Source organism: Colobus angolensis, unplaced genomic scaffold (genome assembly GCF_000951035.1).
Source record: "Colobus angolensis palliatus isolate OR3802 unplaced genomic scaffold, Cang.pa_1.0 Scaffold31, whole genome shotgun sequence".
Classification (NCBI taxonomy): domain Eukaryota; kingdom Metazoa; phylum Chordata; class Mammalia; order Primates; family Cercopithecidae; genus Colobus; species Colobus angolensis.
The window spans coordinates 12029314-12056657 of record NW_012116377.1 but is presented as its reverse complement, the minus strand read 5'-3'; the positions used below and the strand labels follow the sequence as shown (position 1 = coordinate 12056657).

Below are 27344 nucleotides of genomic sequence, written 5' to 3'. Positions count from 1 at the left end.
AGAAAACCATTAGTCTGGGTTCCCATGTTTGTTCTATAATTAACCATTACAAGAGAGAAAGCCTACTTGGGAGCCATAATTTATGGCAGTAAAAAGAAAGGAGGGAAAAGATAAAGGTGACAGAAAGCTTGTTTAAATTTAAAGTAGAAAATTTTGTGCATCCTCTTTCAGAGCTTACTTATTGACTATCTGTCCTAGTCTTCACCCTCCTTGCCATATCTATTTTCTTTCCTATAGCCATGAGTCTCTGCCCAAGCTTATGGGAACTATTATGGGTACTGTTTATGTTATTATGGTTGCTGCCACAGCTAATGGGAACCATTAAAGAAGGTTTGGATTTAAGGGCATTTAGCACTTTTCCATTGTCAGTGCTGAAGTGAGTGACATGCTCTCTGGCCTTGAATGCATCTTTTTTTCCTGTAAAAACATTGTTAAATAAACTTTTGTCAGTTGGCCCAGGAAAATTCATGAGTCAAATAGTTTCCTTAGACTTGAAAACAGTCTACTTTGAAATGTATCCAGTCATTCAACAAACATTTACCAAGACCATACCACTGAAGTAAGCACTGGGGATACAATGGTCCCTGTTTTCACAGACTTGTAGGGAAAAACAAAATTAAACACAAAATTACAATAAAGAGAGTATAATAATGGAAATTACACTAAGAGAAATAAAGAATACTGTGGCAGCATGGCAGGGGGATTTGGGGAAGAGCTTCCTAACAAAAATAACATCTGAAGTGGAAGTTGGACAAGTTTGGGAGTAAGTGTACAGTACTGATGTTTAAGAGTAATTCAGGGGCTGGGTGCGGTGGCTTACAATTGTTATCTCAGCATTTTGGAAGACCAAAGTGGGAGGAATGCTTGAGCCCAGGAGTTCAAGACCAGCTGGGCAACACTGGGAGACCCTGTCTCTAAGGAAAAAAAAAAAAAACTTTTGAAAGTAATTCAGTCCGGCGTGAGTAAAAATCTACAAGTAAGAGAGGACATGGCATAGCTGGAGCCTGTAGATAGAATGATACTAAATGAGGATGGAAAAGTAGGCAGGGAATGATTATACAGTGCCTTATAAATCATGTCAAGAAGGAAAAGACTACCTAGCATTTTTTGTTTTTTTTTTTTCAGTACAAAACTTGTGATGCAAAACACTGGTTTTTTTTTTTTTTTCAAGATCTAGTTATTAAATTTTAAATTTTATAATTGTAAAAATCAAAATATAAAGGAAAAACATGAAAATTCTGGCCGGGCGCGGTGGCTCAAGCCTGTAATCCCAGCACTTTGGGAGGCCGAGATGGGCGGATCACGAGGTCAGGAGATTGAGACCATCCTGGCTAACACGGTGAAACCCCGTCTCTACTAAAAAATACAAAAAAATTAGCCAGGCATGGTGGCGGGCGCCTGTAGTCCCAGCTGCTGGGGAGGCTGAGGCAGGAGAATGGCGTGAACCTGGGAGGCAGAGCTAGCAGTGAGCCGAGATCCGGCCACTGCACTCCAGCCTGGGCGACACAGCAAGACTCTGTCTCAAAAAAAAAAAAAAAAAAAAATGAAAATTCTGCCACTAGCAAACTTTGTCCCTTCTCTGTCTCCCTCCCCCTCTTCATTTCCTCCCCTAGGAATTTTACTTTCCACTAGCAACTCGGTGAGAAATTTATTAAAACTCATTTTAAATTTTATTTATTTCTACTTAACTCTTTATGCTGCCAACTATAAATTATTCTATAATGATCAGTTCTGCCATACAAAGTACCTAGCACTGCTTTGTAATATATATATGTTATATATATGTATGTATATATAACATACATATACATATATATCTCATAATTAAACTCAAGATTTAAATTCATGATTAAAGTTAAGATTCTCCAGAACAAATTCATTCTCCTTACCCCAGTGGTAGGCTGCTTTTCCATTGCTATAAAGGAATACCTGAGATTGGGCAATTTATAAAGAAAAGAGGTTTAATTGGCTCACAGCTCTTCAGGCTCTACAGGAAGCATGGTGCCGACATTTGCTCAGCTTCTGGTGAGGCCTCAGGAAGCTTCCAATCGTGGTGGAAGGCAAAGAGGGAACAGACACATTACATGGCAAGAGGAAAAGCAAGAGAGAGAGGAGGGAGGTACCATATAATTTTAAACAAGCAGATCTTATGTGAACTAACAGAGAGAGAACTCAATAATCACCAAGGAGATGGTGCTAAGCCATTCATAAGGGATCCATCCTCATGATCTAACATGTCCCATTAGGCCCTACCTCCAACATTGGAGATTACATTTCAACATTAGATTTGGAGGGGACAAACATCCAAACAATATCAACTTCCAAACTAGTTATTTTTAACACTCTGTCATTTCTGTTAGTAGAATATTAACAGAAATGTAATTAATAGCCATCATACTACCTAAATAGCCTCCATAACTTCAATTTTTTTCTTCTGATCCTTTTACTCACTGCCTTCAAACTGGTCATATGCCAGTATTATTTCTATAATTGATTTTCACTTTTGGACCTACCCTGTCTACTCTGGAGCTGTCCCAGCCTTACTCCCTAAGTCAAACCTATTTTCCAGCATTCAATTCCGTTAAAGTCCACTTCTCCATTGAAGAGCTAGTAAGTTAATTTATATAAATATGAAAATAGGTTAATGTGCTTTCTTATAGATATAATATGAAACTGGTTAATAGGCTTTGTCTGGAAATTATTTAATTGAAATTAGAATGATAGTATTTTTAATCCTAAGTCTAAACCTTGATGAAAAACTTTATTAAAGTATTGTTTAGTTAAGATCTTTTGATATAAGATGGGTATATTTCAAATATACTTATGAAATTCACACATTTTATCTCTTATAAACTGCAATAAGAACTAATACAATAATAGCATAGTTAAACATAATCATTACATTTGACTGAACAAGAATAACAAAGGCCTCATAAGGAATAATCAACATATATACTCCCCATTTATAGGTTTCAATATTTAGCACCTTTTGGAGTTACCAATATCTATTATTCTATTTCATATGTTCATGTGTACCCATTGTTTAGCATCAACTTATAAGTGAGAACATGTAGTTTTTTACTTTCCGAGTCATTTTATTTAGGATAACAGCCTCCAGCTGCATTCACATTGCTGCAAAGTGCAATGATTTCATTATTTATTTATTTATTTTATTATACTTTAAGTTCTAGGGTACATGTACACCATGTACAGGTTTGATACATAGATATACATGTGCCATATTGGTTTGCTGCACCCATCAACTCATCATTTACATTAGGTATTTCTCCTAATGCTGTCCCTCCCCCAGATCCCCAACCCCTGACAGACCCCAGTGTATGATGTTCCCTGCCCTGAGTTCAAGTGATCTCATTGTTCAATTCTCACCTATGAGTGAGAACATGCAGTGTTTGATTTTCTGTCCTTGTGATAATTTGCTGAGAATTATGGTTTCCAGCTTCATCCATGTCCCTGCAAAGGACGTGAACTCATCCGTTTTTATGGCTGCATAGTATTCCATAGTGTATATGTGCCATATTTTCTTAATCCAGTCTATCACCGATGGACATTTGGGTTAGTTCCAGGTCTTTGCTATTGTGAATAGTGCTGCAATAAGCATACGTGTGCATGCGTCTTTATAGTAGCATGATTTATAATCCTTTGAGTATATACCCAGTAATGGGATGGCTGGGTCAAATGGTAATTCTAGTTCTATGTCCTTGAGGAATCGCCACACTGTCTTCCATAATGGTTGAACTAGTTTACACTCCCACCAACAGTGTAAAAGCGTTCCTATTTCTCCACATCTTCTGCAGCACCTGTTGTTTCCTGACTTTTTGATGATTGCCATTCTAACTAGTGTGAGATGGTATCTCATTGTGATTTTGATTTGCATTTCTCTGATGACCAGTGATGATCATTTTTTCCTATGTCTGCTGGCTGCATAGATGGCTTCTTTTGAGAAGTGTCTGTTCATATCCTTTGCCCACTTTTTGATGGGTTTGCTGGTTTTTTTAGTGTAAATTTTTTTGAGTTCTTTGTAGATTCTGGATATTAGCCCTTTGACAGATCAGTAGATTGCAAAAATTTTCTCCCATTCTGTAGGTTTCCTGTTCATTCTGATGGTAGTTTCTTTTGCTGTGCAAAAGCTCTTTAGTTTAGTTAGATCCCATTTGTCAATTTTGGCTTTTGTTGCCATTGCTTTTGGTGTTGTAGACATGAAGTCCTTGCCCATGCCTGTGACCTGAATGGTACTGCCTAGGTTTTCTTCTAGGGTTTTTATGGTTTTAAGTCTAACATTTAAATCTTTAATTGATCTTTAATTAATTTTTGTATAAGGTATAAGGAAAGGATCCAGTTTCAGCTTTCTACATATGGCTAGCCAGTTCTCCCAGCACTATTTATTAAATAGGGAATCCTTTCCCCATTTCTTGTTTTTGTCAGGTTTGTCAAAGATCAGATGGTTATAGATGTGTGGTGTTATTTCTGAGGCCTCTGTTCTGTTCCACTGGTCTATATCTGTGTTTTGGTACCAGTACCATGATGTTTTGGTTGCTGTATCCTTGTAGTATAGTTTGAAGTCAGGTAGCTTGATGCCTCCAGCTTTGTTCTTTTTGCTTAAGATTGTCTTGGCAATATGGGCTCTTTTTTGGTTCCATATGAACTCTAAAGTAGTTTTTTCCAATTCTGTGAAGAAAGTCATTGGTAGCTTGATGGGGATGGCATTGAATCTATGAATTGCCTTGGGCAGTATGGCCATATTCATGATATTGATTCTTCCTATCCACAAGCATGGAATATTCTTCCATTTGTTTGTGTCCCCTTTTATTTCCTTGAGCAGTGGTTTGTAGTTCTCTTTGAAGACGTCCTTCACATCCCTTGTAAGTTGGATTCCTAGGTATTTTATTCTCTTTGTAGCAATTGTGAATGGGAGTTCACTCATGATTTGGCTCTCTGTTTGTCTGTTAATGGTGTATAGGAATGCTTGTGAGTTTCGCACATTGATTTTGTGTCCTGAGACTTTGCTGAAGTTGCTTATCAGCTTAAGGAGATTTTGGGCTGAGACGATGGGATTTTCTAAATATACAATCATGTCATCTGCAAACAGGGACAATTTGACTTCCTTTTTAACTAATTGAATACTCTTTATTCCTTTGTCCTGCCTGATTGTCCTGGCCAGAACTTCCAACACTATGTTGAATAGGACTGGTGAGAGAGGGCATCCTTATCTTGTCTCGGAAAGGGAATGCTTCCAATTTTTATCCATTCAGCATGATATTGGCTGTGGGTTTGTCATAAATAGCTCTTATTATTTTGAGATACGTTCCATCAATACCTAGTGTATTGAGAGTTTTTTAGCATGAAAGGCTGTTGAATTTTGTCAAAGGCCTTTTCTGCGTCTATTGAGATAATCATGTGGTTTTTGTCATTGGTTGTGTTTATGTGATGGATTACGTTTATTGATTTGTGTATGTTGAACCAACCTTGCATCCCAGAGATGAAGCCGACTTGATCGTGTTGGATAAGGTTTTCAATGTGCTGCTAGATTTGGTTTGCCAGTATTTTATTGAGGATTTTCACATCCATGTTCATCAGCGATATTGGTCTAAAATTCTCTTTTTTTGTTGTGTCTCTGTCAGGCTTTGGTATCAGGATGATGTGGGCATCATAAAATGAATTTGGGAGGATTCCCTCTTTTTCTATTGATTGGAATAGTTTCAGAAGGAATGGCACCAGCTTCTCTTTGTGCCTCTGGTAGAATACAGCTATGAGTCCATCAGATCCTGGACTTTTTTTGGTTGGCAGGCTATTAATTATTGCCTCAATTTCAGAGTGTTATTGGTCTATTCAGAGATTCAACTTCTTCCTGGTTTAGTCTTGGGAGGGTGTATGTGTCCAGGAATTTATCCATTTATTCTAGACTTTTTAGTTTATTTGTGTAGAGGTGTTTGTAGTATTCTCGGATGGTAGTTTGTATTTCTGTGGGATCCGTGGTGATATCCCTTTTATCGTTTTTTATTGCATCTATTTGATTATTCTCTCTTTTCTTCTTTATTAGTTTTGCTAGCGGTCTATCAATTTTGTTGATCTTTTCAAAAAACCAACTCCTGGATTCATTGATTTTTTGAAGGGTTTTTTGTGTCTCTATCTCTTTCTGTTCTGCTCTATTCTTAGTTATTATTTCTTGCCTTCTGCTAGCTTTTGAATTTGTTTGCTCTTGGTTCTTTAGTTCTTTTAATTGTGATGTTAGGGTGTCGATTTTAGATCGATCTTTCCTGCTTTCTCTTGTGGGTATTTCGTGCTATACATTTCCCTCTACCCACTGCTTTAAATGTGTCCCAGATATTCTGGTACATTGTGTCTTTGTTCTCATTGGTTTCAAAGAATATCTTTATTTCTGCCTTCATTTCATTATTTACCCAGTAGTCATTCAGGAGCAAGTTGTTCAGTTTCCATGTAGTTGTGCGGTTTTGAGTGAGTTTCTTAATCTTGAGTTCTAATTTGATTGCACTGTGGTCTGAGAGACAGTTTGTTGTGATTTGTGTTCTTTTACATTTACTGAGGAGTGCTTTACTTCCAATTATGTGGTCAATTTTGGAATAAGTTTGATGTGGTGTTGAGAAGAATGTATATTCTGTTGATTTGGGGTAAAAAGTTCTGTAGATGTCTATTAGGTCTGCTTGTTGCAGAGCTGAGTTCAATTCCTGGATATCCTTTTTAACCTTCTGTCTTGTTGATCTGTCTAATATTGACATTGGGGTGTTAAAGTCTCCCATTATTATTGTGTGGCCATTTAAGTCTCTTTGTAAGTCTCTAAGGACTTGCTTTATGAATCTGGGTGCTCCTGTATTGGGTGCACATATATTTAGGATAGTTAGCTCTTCTTGTTGAGTTGAACCGTTTACCATTATGTAATGGCCTTCTTTGTCTCTTTTGATCTTTGTTGGTATAAAGTCTGTTTTATCAGAGACTAGGATGGCAATCCCTGCTTTTTTTGCTTTCTATTTGCTTGGTAGATCTTCCTCCTTCCCTTTACTTTGAGCCTATGTGCATCTTTGCATGTGAGATGGGTCTCCTGAATACAGTACACTGATGGGCCTTGACTCTTCATCCAATTTGCCAGTCTGTGTCTTTTAATTGTGGCATTTAGCCCATTTACATTTAAGGTTAATATTGTTATGTGTGAATTTGATCCTGACATTATGTTAGCTGGTTATTTTGCCCATTAATTGATTCAGTTTCTTCATGGCATCAATGGTCTTTACAATTTGGCATGCTTTTGCAGCGGCTGGTACCAGTTGTTTATTTCCATGTGCTTCTTTCAGGAACTCTTGTAAGGCAGGCCTGGTGGTGGCAAAATCTCTCAGTATTTGCTTGTCTGTAAAGCATTTTATTTCTCCTTCACTTATGAAGCTTAGTTTGGCTGGATATGAAATTCTGGGTTGAAAATTCTTTTCTTTAAGCATGTTGAACATTGGCCCCCACTCTCTTCTGGCTTGTAGGGTTTCTGCGGATAGATGCCTTGTTAGTCTGATGGGCTTCCCTTTGTGGGTAACTCGACCTTTCTCTCTGGCTGCCCTTAAGATTTTTTCCTTCATTTCAACTTTGGTGAATCTGGCAATTATGTGTCTCAGAGTTGCTCTTCTCGAGTAGTATCTTTATGGCATTCTCTGTATTTCCTGAATTTGAATGTTGGAGTGCCTTACTAAGTTGGGGAAGTTCTCCTGGATAATATCCTGAAGAGTGCTTTCCAACTTTGTTCCATTCTCCCCATTACTTTCAGGTACACCAATCAAACTAGATTTGGTCTTTTCACATAGTCCCATATTTCGTGGAGGCTTTGTTCGTTTCTTTTTACTCTTTTTTCTTTATCTTGTTTTCTCACTTTATTTCGTTAATTTGATCTTCAATCACTGATACCCTTTCTTCCACTTGATCGAATCAGCTACTGAAGCTTGTGCATGTGCCACCAAGTTCTCATGCCATGGTTTTAGCTCCATCAGGTCATTTAAGGTCTTTGCTACACTGTTTATTCTAGTTAGCCATTCATCTACTCTTTTTTCAAGCTGTTTAGCTTCCTTGCAGTGGGTTTGAACATCCTTATTTCACTCAGAGAAATTTGTTATTACCAACCTTCTGAAGCTTACTTCTGTCAACTTGTCAAAGTTATTCTCTGTCCAGCTTTGTTCTGTTGCTGGCGAGGAGCTGTGATCCTTTGGAAGTGAAGAAGCACTCTGATTTTTAGAATTTTCAGCTTTTCTGCTGTGGTTTCTCCTCATCTTTGTGGTTTTATCTACCTTTGGTCTTTGATGTTGGTGTTGAGAGGTGGGGTTTTGGTGTAGATGACCTTTTTGTTGATGTTGATGCTATTCCTATCTATTTGTTAGTTTTCCTTCTAACCGTCAGGTCCCTCAGCTGCAGGTCTGTTGGAGTTTGCTGGAGTTCCACTCCAGTCCGTTTGCGTGGGTATCACCACTGGATGCTGCAGAACAGCAAATATTGCAGAACAGTAAATATTGCTGCCTGATCCTTCCTCTGGAAGCTTCGTCACAGAGGGGCAGCCACCTATATGAGGTGTCTGTCAGCCCCTACTGTGAGGTGTCTCCCAGTTAGGCTACACAGAGGTCAGGGACCCACTTGAGGAGGCAGTCTGTCTGTTCTCAGAGCTCAAATGCAGTACTGGGAGAACCACTGCTCTCTTCAGAGCTGTCAGACAGGGACATTTAAGTCTGCAAAAGTTGTCTGCCACCTTTTGTTCAGCTTGCCCTGCCCACAGAGTTGGATTCTAGAGGCAGTAGGCCTTGTTGAGCTGTGGTGGGCTCCACCCAGTTTGAGCTTCCCGGCCACATTGTTTACCTACTCAAGCCTCAGCAATGGCGGACGCCCCTCCCCTAGCGAGGCTGCCACCTTGCAGATCAATCTCAGACTGCTGTGTTAGCAGTGAGCAAGGCTCCATGGGCATGGGACCCACCAAGCCAGGCACAGGAGAGAATCACCTTGTTTGCCAGTTGCTATGACCTTGGGAAAAGCATAGTATTTGGGCGGGAGTGCCCTGTTTTTCCAGGTACTCTGTAATGGCTTCCCTTGACCAGGAAAGGGAAATCCCCTGAACCCTTGCACTTCCCAGGTAAGGTGATGCCCTGCCCTGCTTCAACTCACCCTCCGTGGGCTGCACTCAATGTCCAACCAGTCCCAATGAAATGAACCAGTTACCTCAGCTGGAAATGCAGAAATCACCTATCTTCTGTGTGATCATGCTGGGAGCTGCAGACCCAAGCTGTTCCTATTTGGCCGTCATGGAACACTCCCCCAGTCTTTACATTTTTTATATAGCAATTGAAAGGAATCCTTGGCATTTAGATCTTCTATTCCCCAGCTCCACCATTCTTTTCCAGCCTTATAGTCTTTGAGCTTTCACTACATATCCTGGACCCTAGACAAACCAAACTCCTTGTCATTCACTTAATAAGCCCAGTGTGTTGTCATTCACTTAATAAGCCCAGTGTGTAGTCCCTTAATAAGCCCAGTGTGTGTGTGTGTATATATATATATATATATATATCATATTTTTAATTCAATTGCCCATTGATGGACACTTAGGTTGATCCTATGACTTTGCTATTATAAATAGTGCTGCAATAAACATACACGTGCTTGTGTCTTTTTGATACGATTATTTCTTTTCTTTTGTGTAAATACCAGGTAGTGGAATCACTTGATCAAAAGGTAATTCTATTGTTAGTTCTTTGAGACATCTCCATATTGCTTTCCATAGAAGTTTTACTAATTTAATTCCCAGCAATACTGTATAAGTGTTCCCTTTTCTCTGCATCTTTGCCAATATCTATTTTTTTATTTTTTATTAATAGCCATTCTGACTGGTGTAAGATGGTATCTTATTATGATTTTTTCATTTCTCTGATGATTAATGATGTTGAGCATTTTTTTTCATTTCTTGGCCATTTGTATGTGTTCTTTGAAAAATGCCTGTTCATGTATTTTGCTCACTTTTTAATGGGGTTATTTGTGTTTTCCTTTTTGAATTGCTTGAGTTCCTTGTAGATTCTTGGTATTAGCCCTTTGTCAGATGCATTGTTGGCAAATATTTTTCCCATTCCTCAAGTTGCTTATTCACTCTGTTGTTTCTTTCTTTTTCTGTACATAAGCTTTTCAGTTTAATTAAGTCCTATTTGTCTATTTTCAGTTTTGCTGCATTTGCTTTTGAGGTCTCAGTCATGAATTCTTTCCCTAAGCCAGTGTCCACACAAGAGTTTTTGCTAGGTTTCCTTCTAACATTTTGATAGTTTCAGGTCTTACATTTAAGTCTGTAATTCACCTTGAGTTACTTTTTGTATATGTTGAGAGATATGGGTCCAGTTTTATTCTTCTGCATATGGCTTCACAATTTTTGCAGAACCATTTATTAAATAAGATGCTCTTTTCCCAGTGGGTGCTTTTGTTGACTTTCTCAAAGATCAGTTAGTTATAGGTATATAGTTCTGTTTCTGGGTCTTCTATTCTCCTCCATTTATCTATCTATGTTTATACAAGTACTCTGCTGTTTTGGTTATTATAGTCTTGTAGTATAATTTGAAGTCAGGCAATGTGATACCACCAGCTTCATTCTTTTTGCTTAGGATTTCTTTGGCTATTCAGACTGTTTTTGTTCCATATGAATTTTAGTAATATTTTTTCTAATTCTGTGAAGAATGCTGTTGGTAAATTGATAGGAATGGTGTTGAATCTGTAGATATGAATTTTAGTAATATTTTTTCTAATTCTGTGAAGAATGCTGTTGGTAAATTGATAGGAATGGTGTTGAATCTGTAGATTGTTTTGGGCAGTATGGTCATTTTAATGATATTGATTCTTCCAATCTATGAGTATGGGATGTTTTTTCATTTATTTGTGTCATCTATGATTTCTTTCATTAGTGTTTTTTAAATTTTCCATGTAGAGATCTTTCACCTCCTTCATTAATGTATTCCTAGGTATTTTTTAATAGCTATTATAAATGGGACTGAGTTCTTCTTTTGGTTCTTAGCTTGATCATTATTAGTGTATAAAAGTGGTACTGATTTTTATACATTGATTTTTATATACTGAAACTTTGCTGAGGTCATTTACCAAATCTAGGAGTCTTTTGAAGGAGTCTTTAGGGTTTTCTAGTTATAAGATCATATAATCAGTGAACAGCAATAATTTGACTTCCTTTTTTCCAATTTGAATGCCTTTTTATTTTTTTCTTTTGCCTGATTGCTCTGGTTAGGACTTCCAGTACCATGTTGCATAGGAGTGGTTAAAGTATATATCCTTGCCTTGTTCCAGTTTTTAGGGGGAATGCTTTCAACATTTCCCTGGTTAGTATGATGTTGACTATGGGTTTGTCATATATGACTTTTATTATTTTGAAGCATATTCTATGTCTAGTTTGTTGAGGGTGTTTTTTTTTTTTTTTTTTTTTTTTTTTTTTTTTTGTTGTTGAGACGGAGTCTCGCTGTATCACCCAAGCTGGAGTGCAGTGGCGCAATTTCAGCTCATTGGAAGCTCCGCCTCCTGGGTTCAGGTCATTCTCCTGCCTCAGCCTCCCAAGTAGCTGGGACTACAGGTGCCCGCCACCACGCCCAGCTAATTTTTTTGTATTTTTAGTAGGGACAGTGTTTCACTGTGCTAGCCAGGATGGTCTCAATCTCCTGACCTCGTGATCTGCCCGCCTTGGCCTCCCAAAGTGCTGGGATCACAGGTGTGAGCCACCACACCTGGCCAGTTTTTGTATTTTTTAGTAGAGACGGGGTTTCACCATGTTAGCAGGATGGTCTCGATCTCCTGACCTTGTGATCCACCCGCCTCGGTCTCCCAAAGTGCTATAGGATTACAGGCTGTTGAGGGTTTTAAAGGATTTTTAGATTTTTAAAATTCACTGAAGAAAAATGAAATTCCCTTCAGGCACTATCAAAAACAAAACTTCACTTACCCTTTTGTCATTTGTTATTGGCATGAATTCAGACTTTTGCCAGAATAGGGCCCCTTCTTATATAGACAGATGAAAAAAATCTATTATCATTCTTTGTGAACATTCAATGAACTAGATATAGAGTTCTTTTCTTAATAGAACAGAAATAGTAAGTAACCCTTTAGATGTGTGACTGGCAAACATTGAAAGATGGTCAATTATACACATCCTTACTTGGGCTGTAGTTTTGAGGTATTTGCCATTTTACATCTTTTTTCAGGCTAAGCCAAACCCAAAACAAAACCAAACTCTTCTATTTCATATAAGAAAAGTCTGAAACAGAAGAAATAATCTTGGACTGTGGAAATATAAATTCAAAATGAAAATTTCTTCAAACAAATAGGAAATGAAAAATTATGACTTTTAATTAAGACTGATTTTTCCAAAAGCAGCCTTACAAATGAGTATGATATATACATTAAATTGTTTCTGCTAAAGCTTTAGTCATTAATAAAATATTCTTGCATTTTCTCCATATGTATGGTCAGGAAAAGTCTAAAGAAAAAGGTATCAGAATTATTTACTTTGCAGTTTGTTCTTATTTCTTGGGAGGCCAAAGCAAAGCAAAACAAAAACAAAAATACGTAATTATTAGGTTCAGAACTTTCCTTTACATAGAAAATAAATAGCAAATATAAAAACACTAAAGAGATAGACTACAGAAGAAAGAAAAAAGCTTTATAATTTACTACCTTCAATGGTACCTTTTCTCCCAATTTTTGAACAAAAAAGCCCCCATAATTTGTGGGCCTAGTGCATTTTCATTTTGCGCTAGGCCTACAAATTGTGTAGCTGATCCTGAGTATATAATATAAAATAGGAGTTTTAAAATCCTAACTAAGAGTGAACTGGAGTAGTCAGTTAATAAATGTTTATTGAGCACATGACATGTCCAGATACTATAATAAGCACTGAAGATAAAGTAATGACGAAGTCATACAAAGTTTCTGTCCTCAAAGACCGGACATTTCTAGATAGGAATTGAGAAGTTCCATGGAATTTGAGAGACAATTAAAGTTTAAACAATGTGTATAAGGGAAAAGGAAAGAAAATATCTGAGACTCCTTAAGACTCCAACTTTAATGTAATTATTCAGCCTCACTGGAACCTTAATCTATTGATCCTTCCATTTTCATAGTCATTCACCCCCTTCATGTTCCCACTTTCTAACTTAAATTTCACAGCCAAGCTCTATAATGCCTTTCTTTCATGCATTTTCAACTCTCTTGCCTCCTTTATGCTTTGTTTGCTTTGTCATGCTTATTCAGCTTGATCTCAAACCTGGTTAAATTCAACTCTACCTATCCTATTTCTAGGCCCATGTAGCTGAGTATGGCTAGAGAAAAATACATAACCACACTAAATTGTCTCATTTTATCATAAATCATCACTAACTTCAAGTGGGCTCTTATGCTGCTAGGTAATCATACTATATTTTCCTAGTCCTTGCCCCTGCACTCCTGGACAACAATTGCATATTTTCTTGTTTATCCTTTTGGTTGTTTGCATGTGTGTGTGTGTGTATGTGTGTGTTTTGTTTTGTTTTGGTATAGATGTGGTCTCACTCTGTCACCCAGGCTGGAGTGCAGTGGTGCAATCACAGCTCACTGTCGCCCTGAACTACGAGGCTCAAGCGATCCTCCCGTCTCAGCCATCTGAGTAGCTGGGACTACAGGCATGCCATCATGCCTGGCTAACAATTACGTATTTTCTCTAGTCCCTTCAAATCTCCAAAACTTACTTTTCTATCTTCAATCTCAGCAATCACCAAGTGTCCTCTTTTATTGAGAAAATTGAAACAATCAGATAAAAACTTCAACAGCTATAATCACATCTACCAACCTTATCTGCTTGTATCTCCATGGCCTGCATATTCTCTCTTGTTAAAATTACTAAACTAAGCTTCTAACTAAGTGATTCATTTAACAGAATCATTCTATCTCCTGGCATATCCTAAAGGGAATCAAGGTTGGAAGCAGGGAGAGCAGTGAAGAGGTTAATATAATAGTCTGGATGAAAAATGGATAGAAGCTTGCTTGAACTGGGTGGTAGTTATTCACTATACTCCACTTATACTCTAGACTCTGCTTATACACTAGACTCTACTTACATGCTAGACTCTACCTGTTTTCACCTACTTAAGAAAGTCAATCCAGCAACTTTTCCTTTGTTTCCTTTATAATAAATGTTTTTCTTTCTACTGAATTGTTGTATAAATATATTGTTATATCTTCCATTAAAAAAGAGAAACAATAGATTCTAGGTGGTTTTAGTCATGGGCAATATAGTAGTGAATAAAACAGACAAAAGTCCTTGCCTTCATAAAACTTACTTTCTATGGCAGAGACAGATAATATATGTGATAAATAAGTAATTATATGGAATAGTAGATACTAATAAGTACTAGGAAAAAAATAGAGCAGAAAAGGAGATAGGAATTCTTGGTCATTTCTCAGGCAACATCTTATTTGACATATCAGCAACGTATTACACAGGCTACCATTCCTACCTTAAAACACTTCAAATTCTAGAGTGCTATTTTCACCTGATTTTCTTCCTACCTTTTGGCTCTTCCTTCTCAATCTCCTTTGCTTGTTCCTCTTCCATTTCAGTGGACTTAAACCAGAATGCCCCAAGACTGATTCTTTGAAACTTTTCTCTTTATATTGAAGCACTAGATGAGTTCAGCCAGCTTCATGCCCTTAAATGTCATTTATAATCTGATGGATCATACATTTATATTTATAGTCTGGACCTCTCCCCAAATTCCTAACATATGTGCAGTTATTTGATATCCATTTGGATGTTTAGTAAGTATCTCAAACTTAACATGTTCAAACCTGAGCTCTTGGTATTCCTCTCATTCCTCCCACACTTTTCTGCATCTATTAATGACAATTCCATTCTTCCAGTTTCTCAGGTCAAAAACATTAGAATCATCCTTGACCCCCATATTTCTTTCATACCCTAAATCCAATTTGTTAACAAATCCTGCTGGCACAACCTTTACAATATACTCAGATTCTGACATTGCTCACCATCTCTATTACTACACAGTTCAACCAAGCCTCTATCCATTTTTTTACCCAGACCATTACACCAACCTCTTCACTGCTCTCCCTGCTTCCAGCCTTGGTTCCCTTTAGGATATGTCCAGGAGGTAGGGTGATTCTGTTACATGAAAGTTAGATTACATCACTTCCATTCTCAAAATCCTTCCATCTCATGCTAAGTAAAAGTCTAGGTCTTTACCATATCCTAAAAGAACCAACATGATCTGGCTCTACTTTATCTCTCTGATGTTACCTCCTATGAATCTTCTTGGCATTCTAGAAAGTCAAGATCTATAAAGAATCTGAGATTTTATTCTACTTGTAAGCTAATAAAGTTAGGTTGCCAGTTTCAATGCTGATAGAAGACATGAAACTCCTGGCTCAGAGAAAAAAGATAATTAATTATTCACAACAGTCATAGAATATCAGTATTTCGTGCTGGTTTCCTGAACCCTAATTCCCACAGGATGATGAAGACTTCCCTTCTTTATTAGTTTGTTCAGGTTGCCATAATGAACTATCACAGACTCAGTGGCTTAAACAACAGCAATTTATTTTCTCACAGTTTTGGAGACTGAAACTCTAAGTTCAAGGTGCCAGCAGGGTAGATGTCTAGTGAGGTCTCTTCCTTTGAGTTGCAGATGGCTGTCTTCTTGTTGTGTGCTCACATGGCCTTTCCTTTGTGTACACATAGGGAGGGGGAGAGAGAGAGAGAGCATGTACTCTGGTATCACTTTTTAAAAGGACACTAATTCTATCAAATTAGAGCCATACCCTTATGATCTCATTTAATCTTAATTATTTCCTTAAAGGCTCCATCTTCAAATAGATCCATAGTGGGGGGTGGGGCTTTAACATGTGATTTTTCTTATAAGAGGTTGGCAGGGGATGCAAACATTCAGTCTATAACACTATTTAAAATTTATCTACCTTTTTTCAAGAATTCCTATATTCTTTTCTGCTTTTTTCCTTAGTACTTATTACTATGTAATATCCCATATGATTACTTATTTATCAGACATACTATCTATCTCTACCACAGAAAGTAAGATTTATGAAGGCAGAGACTTTTATCTGTTTTATTCACTACTATATTGCCTTTAACTAAAATAGAGCCTAGAGCACATAGAATGTCCTTGATACTATATGTATTGATTGAATGAAGGTTGTAGTGGGCAAGGCTGGTTATTTGGGAAAGCTGGAGTAAAGTACATTCCTAGCCAGTGAGATCTTCTTTAAGAGGAAAGTCCTAATTAATTAATTGTGTGGTCAGTTACTTATGGTAGATTTAATTAAGATCTTATTATTGAAGCCTGTAAGTTTAAGCATACATTGTAAGTGTATTTCTGAAGTAGTAGCTGCTTATAATTTAGATTTACTTGAGTTTTTTCCAGTTAGAAAAGATTAAAGGAAGAATCTTGAAAGATTAATAATACCTTGTTTGGAAAACTTAAACCCTGTATAAACCTAATGAACAGAATATAATCAAAGCATTTATGACTAAAAATTAAGAAACAAAGCAGCTGTTTTGGCAAAGGCAGCTTATTGAGAAATTCATTTTGATGCTGACAGATTGTATGCAATGAGTATAAGTAAAATGGCTTTCGAAATGTGGATTTCTTGTCTTTTTAACATACTGTCAGCCATCTCTAAATCAAGGATGCAGAGATATACTTCGAAAAGTCTTTCTATGGCAGGTAGTTATGAAAATGTGGTTTTACTGAATAGCAGGATCAATCCTAGGTTAATTTTAATTAAATAATTCTTCATAGCTTTTGGCATTTTTCCTTCATGGGAGACTGGGAGAGATGTTCTTTTATCCCTTAACCCTTAAACTGCAGCACCTAAACCTCTACTCCCCTAGCCTCTGCAGTTGCCCGTATGTACATTTATAGATTTCTTAAAGTGTATTTAAAAACACAACTAAGATACTAGATCATCCCAATATACTCTTTTCAATTTTATAAATTTTAAGGACTTTGAAAGTGCTTTCTAAATGAATATATTTTTATCTGTTACCCTTCCCTTTTCAAGTCTCTGTCACATATACACCCTTGAGACATATTAGTCTAAGCTGACATACTTACTCTCTCTGCATGATGTAAAAAGACAAAGGAAAGAAAGGGCTAATAGGGTACTGCTTAGGGAAGACTCTGGAAATATCCAAAGGTCATTAGAGCCCAAACTACCTCCTAAGCTTATAGTATGTTGTCCTCCAAGACTGATGAATATCACCTATAGGCAATAATCTGGCATACATTGTCAACCTTGGAGAATCCAGGTGAGTAAAACTCCTTTCTGTGTAAAGATGCAAAAGCCTGCCTAAGAGCTGAAAGTAATTGTTTTGTCTTTTTCATACAATTAAAATTGCCACCATGAATTCTAGATATTGAAATTTCTTCTTAAGTGTTTGATTTTGAAGAAAAATCAAGCATTTTCTAGCAAACTGGTTTATGAAATAAGAAAATGGTATAAGATGGTGTGATTATTTTTTCAGTTGAAGTTATTTCAATAAATAAAATATGTACATTTTTTAAATTTTCTTGTTTATAAAAAGACTTTAAGGGGGATTATATAATACAATGAAAGAATCCTGGGGTAGGAATCAGAAAAATCTGAGTTCTAAACTAGGCTCTGACCTAACTTGCTATGTGACCTGGCCCAACTTTCATAATCTTTCTGGGTCTGTTTTTTTTTTCTTTTTTAATATAATGAGAGGGTTTGACCAGTTGATGTCTTAAACTCCTTTTAGATCTAACATTCTATGAATCCAACTTATTATAACAGATGAACTCACAAATCTGCAAATTCATATACATTAGGGCAATAGTATGACTCTATAGGTATAAATTATCACACTGTAAAACTTTAATTCCCCATAAACGCTCTAGAATGAATTTGACATGTCAGTGATGTCCAATTATTTTTATAGGTACATTCCTCTCACTGAAAGGAGCTGTGCTAACATTCTCCTGTATGGACCGAATGGGTGGATTAATGCAACCGCCATATGAAGTTTGGAGGGATCCAAACAACATAGATGAAAATGAAAAATATTGGAGAAGGAAAGTGGTAATGAACTCATCTTCTGCATCCCAAGAAATAGGAGATCATCAGTATACAATAATCTGCTCAGAAAAACAAGCCAAAGTCTTCTCACTGCCTTCTCAGACTTGCCTTTATGTTCATAACATCACGGAGACATCTTTTATACTGCAAGCAAATGTGGTGGTCATGTGTAATAGTGCCTGCTTGGCATGCTTTTGTGCTAATGGACATATCATGATAATGAGGTACTTGCCTTCTTATAAATTATCTGGTAATCACAACACCAGCAAGGTACACTTCTAAAAAATATATGTGTTATGTGCAAGATGTTATGAAGAAGCAACCTGAGATCATTGTTTCATTATATTTCTGGATGTTTTATTGTTCAACAATTTGATGAGAGTTTGGGGTTTTTCTGTTTTGTTTTGGTTTTTCTTTTTTGCTAAAAATGCTTGGCATTGTGAGTGAAATATATTTTTAATTGCTATCAAGGAATCTAAGAAAAGAATGATTTTTCAATCATTCAACAAATGTTTATTGAGCATATCTCCCAGATGCTATAGGCCAAGCACTGGAAATAAAAGATGAATAAGCTAAGTGGAAAAGAAATTAACTTTTACTTTTCCTGTGTTTCATACTTCACCCAAGAAATTTACATACAGAATTTCATTTGATCCTTAGAACTTCTCTAGGACATAGGAAAATAAAGTATTATTTGCATCCTCCATTTTACATGTGTTAATAAATTAAAGTTACACAATTTGCCTGAGGTTGCAAGTCTAGGAAAAGTGAGGCCAGTCTGACAACTAAAAGTTATCAGACACTTTTATAATAAAATATTGGCCAAGAGATTTCATTCTACTGTAGTGAAATGAAAATTTATGAGACACAAAAATAATTATCATAAAATAAGCTCATAAACATATACTATATAGAAGTCATTGTCATTCTTTTTATTATCTCACTTATTTCCAAAAATCATTGAGACGAGCATTGTGCTAGGCCTGTGAAGGATATAAAAATTAGTAGAACATGGTCCTAACCCTTAAGAAATTCACTGTCTGGGGAGATAAGATAAGATAGATACACAGACATTATAACAAAAAGAAAACGTAAATTCCAACAGAGGAAATATAGGATTGAATTTTCTAGCTACAAACTAAGTTCCCAGAGTTCAAAGTCACAGCATAGTTGAACATGTATTATAAAAAAAGAGTTGTTGGGAGGACAGTAACATGGAGAGATAGTTTGAAGCAAATTGTTGAGGACTTTGAATGTCAGGCTGAGTTTGAGATTAATCAATTAATAGGAAATGGGGTTTTAAGCAGGTAATTAACCTTCTCTAGCCATGTGTTAGGACATACACAGGGAGAAGTTGAGATAGCCTTTTGAACTGAAGTGGTCTCTATATTGAAGGCAAGGAGGAAACAAGTGTAAGGGAAACTGACTGAATGCAAAGCTGATTTGTTGTGAACAGTAATGGAGGTTATTAAATCTCGAGATTAGAAGAGAGTTTAAAGGTTAAAAAATTTTTTGAACTTAGATAACGGTTATGTTATTAGCATATAGGAAAGTCAGAAGGATTTGAAAAAGCTGATAAAGAGAAATTTAATAATAAATTGAGAATAAATATTTGAAATGTGAGGTATTATAAGCCATCCAACAGAGGTTTGGCAATAAATTTAAGATTTGCACTCTTAGAAAAATATATGTGGAAGATCCAGCTTTGGAAGTCATCTATATAAATGCATCAGTAAAAGTTATGTCAGCAAATGAGATAATAAAAAAAGATAGCATAAAAAGAAACAAGAAATTGATTGAGCTGAGGATAGAAACTTGGGGGTATTCTATGTTTACGTAGTGAAAGAAAGAAGAAGATGCAGCAAAGGAGATTGAGAAGAAGTCATTAGAAAGATAGGAAATGGACCAGAATTGTATAACTTCATTAAATAAAAAGAGAAGAATATTAAAACAAAAGAGGTGGTCAAGAGGTAGTAAAATATAGCAGAGAGGTCAAAGAATTTGGGTACAAGAAAAAAACAGTAGATCTCACAACTGGTGGGATATTAATGACCTTTGAGAAAGCAAATCTTAGCAGCATGGTGGAAACAAAACCTAATTTTCAAGGAGACAAGAATAGAGGCAGTGGTGTAGATCAGGGTTTGGCAAATTAATATCCAAAACAAAATCTACCTCCATTCCCCTGATTTTGTACAGCCTGCAAGCATTAAGAATGGTTTTTACATACTTAATGGTTGAAAAAACTCAAAGAAGAATATTTCATGATATGTGAAAATTATACTAATTTTAAATGTCAATGCCCATAAATAAAGGTTTTGGAACACAGCCACACCCATGTTTCTGTATATTGACTATGGCTGCTTTTGCACTACAGGGCAGAGTTGAGTAGTTGCAACAGAGACTATATGGCCTAGAGAGCCTAAAATATTTACTATCATAAGTATTTATGGGCCCTTTTTCTCTAGTATTGATTATTCTTTCAGGAAATTTTGTGGTTAAAAGAGAGATGAGTCAGGAAAGTCATTTAAGAATGAAACTAGCTTTTGAGAATTTTTTTTTTTTAAATACGGAAAATATGAGATTTGTAAGCCAAGGGAAAGTAGTGAAGGAGAAAATTTTGAATAGAAATAATCATTTTATGGTCTGTTCATTCTCTCATATATTTCTGATTCTTTTAAATCTAGTTCCCCCTTTCTCAAATTGTTTTTAGAAATTTCTGATAAGGTCATTTCAATCTTGTTTGAAAATGATTTAACTCCCAGACATGCCTCAGATTTTGGGGGAAAAAAAGGTATATTTGTGTATGTGTATAAGTGGGTGTATCTCTCACACACATACATTAAGTCATTGATAAATGGTATCTGTCTTCCTCTGTCCTTTATAAAAGATGCTTGACATGATAATGGTTACTTTGATATTGTGTCATAGTAGAAATTCTTCATGTGTTCCTGAGGATCCTCAAAACTCACTGAAAAGGAAATAATTTTGATATGATTTTAATAATACATATACATAAAGTGTAGCTAGGAAACAGTGGTGTGTACTCTGCTGTATGGTTTAAAGAAATGAATCCTACAAATTAGCATGCACCTGGACTCATTCATTGTCCCATACCGAGTATATTCCCAGGATCTTTTCAGACCCTATCAGAAGGTAACTCTCCTGAGCCCAGTCTTCTAGTTTTCTGACAGATATCAGGTAGCTAGCCAATGGTTACTTAGATCCTAAGTACCCAGACCCAGAAAAGCAAGTTTGAGAGTAGAGAGGAGAAAAAGAAGCAGCTTATTTTTGTATGAATTCTCAAACTTGGCTGTAAGGGACACTTTTTGTGAGACCCACCTTGTTACCTGACGCTATTTCTTTATTAAAGTATCCTGCATAGAAGAAAGTCTTTTTTCTTCTGTTATAAGAGCAATTGTTTCCTAGAAGTTAGCAACTGACTTGCTCTTTCTCTTTTCCTACCTGAAGTGACTACACCGCTTTAATTTTCTTTTCTTGGCTTACTTATTATTATACAATATAGACAATGTAGCACATCAGAAAAGTCGATTGGAACCTCTTCCTTAACTCCACCCTTTAATTTGACTGAATCTATCATGGAAATCTGTTTAACTGGGATTGGTTTGGACTCATATCTTAAAGAGCTTAGTTACTAGAAGTGCTATAACAGATCATATTTTAATATATTCTTAAGATACTAGGTAATTCGTTCATCAATGAAGCTTTTGAATCCAGTGTGTCATTTACATTTACAGCACATCTCAATTCAGACAAGCCATGTATCAACTGCTCAAGAGCTACATGTGGTTACTGGCTACCATATTGGAAAGCACAGTGCTTATTCCAATAGCACAGATTTCAGGTCCCATTTTACATAGTAAATTTCCAGGTCTCAAAGTAGAGTTACAAACCACTTTGATAAAGGAAATCAGTATTTTTTTCAAGGTGCTGGTTTTACGATCTGGGATAATTTAAAATCATTGTGCACACTTAGAATCAGTACAACGGTTTCAAAATTTATTTAATTACAAGTTTACCTTTTCCCTTGTGGCATTAAAGTTCAGATTAAAAGGCAGTGAGATTGGTTTTCATCAGTGATTTGTAAAACTGGCTCGAAAAACAGTATCCAAAAGGACATTCTGATGAATATTTTAGCAAAATTATCAGCTACATTAGGATAAGCATATAGCCATGGGGTAAGACAATTCAGATGTGTGGTATTCATTTGGATGTGCAAATTCTGATCTATTATTTATAACTTATTCTCATTCCCTTACAGTCTTGGCCATATTTACTTATTAGTCATGCCTCCAGTGCAGTTGCCCTAAGTTATGGGTAATTTTCATTTCCTGTGTATAGAGTGAGTAAAGGAATGGGGAGCAAAGCCACTTCATTTCCAGGCACAGTGAACTGGACCCACACCACATCACTGTCAGTTTTGCCTTAAAGAAAGACAATCGACCAAGTATGCAGTCAGACACTTTCTAGCTGTGGTGTTTCCGACATAACCAAATGCTGTAAGTCATTGTAGGAACATGTGAAGTGCTACAAAAAGTGCCCTGGAAATTGCTGGCCACTGCATTTAATCCATCAAGAACATTTGCTAAGCATCTATGTGAAACTGTGCCTGTGATTTTTTTTTTTCATGTATATGATTTTATGTGAAAGTCTAGATTATTGGATCTTAAGACCCATGTCCAGGAACAGGAGTCAGCATAAGGATGCAGAACTCTCCTTCTGGCTGTGCCTGTGACTCCAGAGTCCTGTCTTACTGTGACTTAAAGTTTGATGGAGAGAAAGCTGTAGGATCCATAATTTCTACCAGGAAACCAGGGTCTTTCTGTTCCTAACCTGAGAATGGGCACCCAGTGTTCTGAGAACACTTTCTGGGCTAACATGGTCCCCACACAGAGCTGAGAAAGAAAGTGTTCCCCCTCCTGGGAAGCACATGTAGAAGTTAAGAGCCTGAATCTCTTCTAAACCAGTAATTGACCTCTAGGCACCCACCATACTACTGCTACATTCAGGGCAGAAGACACTACTCTTTGTAATCCAGCCACCACCAAAAAGGGAACAAAAGGAAGGAAGAAAGTTTAAGCCATTGGATAATACTGAATCTGTTTCCCTAAGTGACTCAATCTTAGAGCAAGCATAACATCCGGGTTAATTTTTGTAAGATATCTCCTTTTATTATCACCCTCATCATAGTTTCCGGTTACCTCTTAAAGTAAGTGGTTTATTGACATTAGTATTTCTGATAATAGTTTACAAACTACAATAAACAAATTTATAAACATTACTATTTCTGATGAAAATAAAGTTGCTTCTCCCTCCAAAAAAAAAAAAAAGGAATAGAAAAAAAGAAAGTCTAGTTTATTACCACTGAGCCTTGAAGATAAGAAGAAACAACCAGGCCTGGTATGGTGGCTCATGCCTATAATCCCAGCACTTTAAGAGGCCAAGGCAGGTGGATCACTTGAAGTCAGGAGTTTGAGACCAGCCTGGCCAACAGGGCAAAGCCCTGTCTCTACTAAAAATACAAAAATTAGCCAGGTGTGGTGGCGCACGCCTGTAGTTCCAGCTAGTCAGGAGGCTGAGGCGTGAGAGTCACTTGAACCTGGAAGGCGAGATTGCAGTGAGCTAACTCCACTGCAAGCCAGCTTGGGTGATAGAGCAAGACAAATATAAAAATAATAATAAAAAAAGAAACAACCATAAAATAATAGAATAAAAATTGCTGTTTTTATGTAAAGATCTGCTTCTAATAACCTGCATATGATATATGGATTTACTTTTTTCCATTCAGCCTACCTAGTCTTCGCCCAATGTTGGATGTTAATTATTTGCCACTGACAGACATGAGGATAGCACGAACATTTTGTTTTACCAATGAAGGACAGGCATTATACCTCGTCTCTCCTACAGAAATTCAGCGGTTAACATACAGCCAAGAAATGTGTGATAATCTACAGGTAGGTCAGGAGGTACATTTATGAAAAAGACATTGGACATGGTTGAGAGAATGAGAAAGATGTCTAAAAACTAAAATATTATTAGGTCAGACAATAAACATGCCTTTCCAGTAACATGTTTTGAACATATATTCTTCATTTTGAGCCTACCAACTTCTAGTATAGTTCTAGGTATTGCACAGAAATGATAAGAGGGAGACAATGCAAAGATCATTCACATTAATAGCTAATCATTTATTTATTTTATTGTTTTTGCCCATGGAGAATCTTATGAAAGATTATAAACTCTCCCCTCAGGGTGGAAAATATGTATGTACATACAAAAACTTTCCATACCATTCAGGGAGTTCAAGAACTCTTGAAGAAACCTTGTGATTAAGGGACACACAAAACAAACATATGTCCTGTGGGTTAGAATTGAGCATTTGCCTTTGATTGTAGCAGTAAGCATAGCCAGAAACAGAATAGATATAAATGTCTAACCCTGCTTAAGAATGGTCACAACATATTTTAAAAGCATCTTGGACATTTAACTAGTTAAACCCCCTCATTTTACAAATAAGAAAACTAAAACATATTTATTATAATATAGGGGTTAAGAGCATAAGCTCTGAACTACTAAAGTTGTATTTTGGCTCCTCCATTTGTGTGACTTTGGGCATTTTACTTAACCTATCTGTACACTCTACTTTGGAGCATTGTTGTCAGAATTTAGTAAGAATTCATGTAAAGGACTGAGCTCCGTGCCTGGAATATAGTATGTTTTTTTTTAAAATAAATAATAATAATAAATATTACTATCATCACCACTGTCATTCTACAGATATTTATTGAGTTTTTACTATATGCCTAATACTTGGCTAGACTCTAGGAACATGCTAATAAATAAGATACAAGTCCCTGCCTGTCAGTGTGGAGAGACAGAAGTAAACAGACAATCACACTACTCTGTGGAAACTACTATATATGGCTGTGCCAGTACTGGGGAGACATAGAAGAAGGACACCTGGGTTGATGGAGCAGAAGGGAGGCAGTTTAACTAGTTGACTCTTTAACGTGCTTTTTAAAAATTTTGTGACTGTCCTTACTCAAGGTTAGATAAACCTTTACAGCTATCCTGTTTCTAGTCTATGCATACTGCTACAATCAGAGACAAATGCCCAATTCTAACTCACTGGATATATATTTATTTTGTGTGTCCCTTAATCAAAAGAAGTTAGAGAAGGATTATGGGCACAACTGACTTCCAAAGAGTAAATAGGAGTTATCCAGGTGACTGAATGGTTGGGGATGAAAAAGGTAAGATACTTTAGACAGAAGTCGTGGCATGCAAAAGCCTCAGGGCTAAGGAAACTGCCAAGAAAGTGCAGAATTGGGAAGTGAAAAGAGTGGAGGTGTTGTGCTGGAGAATTAGTCGGGTAGATCTTGCAGCACCTTGTAAGCTCCCTAAGGAATCTATTATAGCATTTAACCCAAGGGCAGTGGTAAGTCATTAAAAAGTTTTAGCAGATTTGTTTATTAAAATAAATATTCTGGTTATAGCATGGCAGTTGGTGTTCAGGAAGCATGAGGATGGAGAAAAGTTAGCAGATTCAATAGCTATAAAGTGTAATCAGCTGGATTTAGGGTTATTAGATATAGGAGTGAGGGCAAGAAAGGAATTACTCATTTCTCGGTTTCTGGCTTGGGGAACTAAATAGATGATGGTGCCATTTCCAAAGAGAAGGGCTTCAGGAGGAGGAGCACAAGTCTCAGGAGAGGTAAGGGGAGATGATGAAGTTAAAATCATACTGGAAGTTTGTAGGAAACCAATATTAGGTCACAGATCTCCTGACTTAGTCTAAGTTCCTTTCTCCACACTGATGGTTCTTAAACTTTGGTCTGCTTTACCAGACCTGCAAGGTCTGGTAAAAATATAGATAATGAGAGTACATCTATGTAGATTCTGATTTCATATATGTGGAATGCAGCCTAGATATCTGCGTTTCTAACAAGCATTTCTCTAGTCATTGTAAAGCTCACCAAATATTGAAAACAATTGTACTTCACACTATACAGTAGCTGCCTATTTTGACTCATTTAAATTATCTTTAATCATTTTATAATTTTGTACTCCTACAAAAATAGATCCAACCTTCCACATACCACCAAAGCTTTCCTATTTCATAGGGCAGTCTATGCTTGGTTCAGGGAAGGGTACCAGGATAAAAAAGAGGCTATAGTGACTGAAAAAGGATCAGAAGTCTAGTGGTAATTATTGAGCACAGGTGGAAATTAATCCTAGGGTAGATATACTAGCTTCCCATACTTTGGTGGAGGGAAGAAGAGAAGAGGACAGATAAAGGAAAATTTTAGAATGTTTGTTACTATAGAAAGGGAGGAATAAAAGAAATGCCAGAGGGAGAACTGTGAGCACAGCAAAAATCACCATGAAAATATATGAAAAGTACACTGTTTTTTCATGATGTCTCCTAATATATCACAGTGTTACCTTTTTGTATATTAATTGATTTTTTAATGCTTTTTTCTTTCAATTTGATACAGGACATGCTAGGAGATTTGTTTACTCCCATAGAGACACCAGAAGCTCAAAACAGAGGCTTTCTTAAGGGACTGTTTGGTGGAAGTGGACAAACATTTGACAGAGAAGAGCTCTGTGAGTCAATTCCTGATCGTAAAAATGTATTGCAAAATAGAAGACATGTTTCTGTGTATGTGTATGTGTGTGTGTAACTTAATGTAATATGTGATCTCAAATTCTAGACTACATATTTTTTGCTTCTATCTTAAAGTTTGAATATTTGTTTCCTTCTGTACCAGAAAAATTATTTGCGTTTACCAAACATGAAAAAAAGTGGTCACTTCATATTAGGAAATTGTGTAACAAAAATGATATATATAATTCATACAAATAATGAGCAAGCTAATAAATATCTCATTTACAAGTAGATCATACCTGCATGGCAATGTGAAGGTATTCAAAAAAGTCTGGAAAAAAGATTTTTGAATCTGCCTGACTTTAGTCACTGCTGGAAAACAGATTCCTTATTCAGAATGCAAGATTTATCAATCCTACAGAATAAATTACTTAAAAAATCTACCAGTGAGACTTTGATAAACAAAATCAAAAAGTATTACTGTTTATCAAAGTCTCACTGGTAGATTTTTTATTTATTTATTTGTTTATTTATTTATTTATGTATTTATTTTTTTTTTAAATTATACTTTAAGTTCTAG

At 36.4% G+C, this 27344-nt stretch overlaps 1 protein-coding gene across 1 annotated transcript in view; it reads left to right on the top strand.

Moving 5' to 3' along the window:
- The window catches only part of STXBP5L (syntaxin binding protein 5-like), a 126222-nt gene that overhangs the window by 89616 nt on the left and 9262 nt on the right, over window positions 1-27344 (top strand). Inside the window, exons 5-7 of the mRNA XM_011950841.1 lie at window positions 17999-18359; window positions 23942-24107; window positions 26652-26763. Coding sequence (XP_011806231.1) covers window positions 17999-18359; window positions 23942-24107; window positions 26652-26763 — 639 coding nt within the window. The remainder of the gene's footprint in view (window positions 1-17998; window positions 18360-23941; window positions 24108-26651; window positions 26764-27344) is intronic.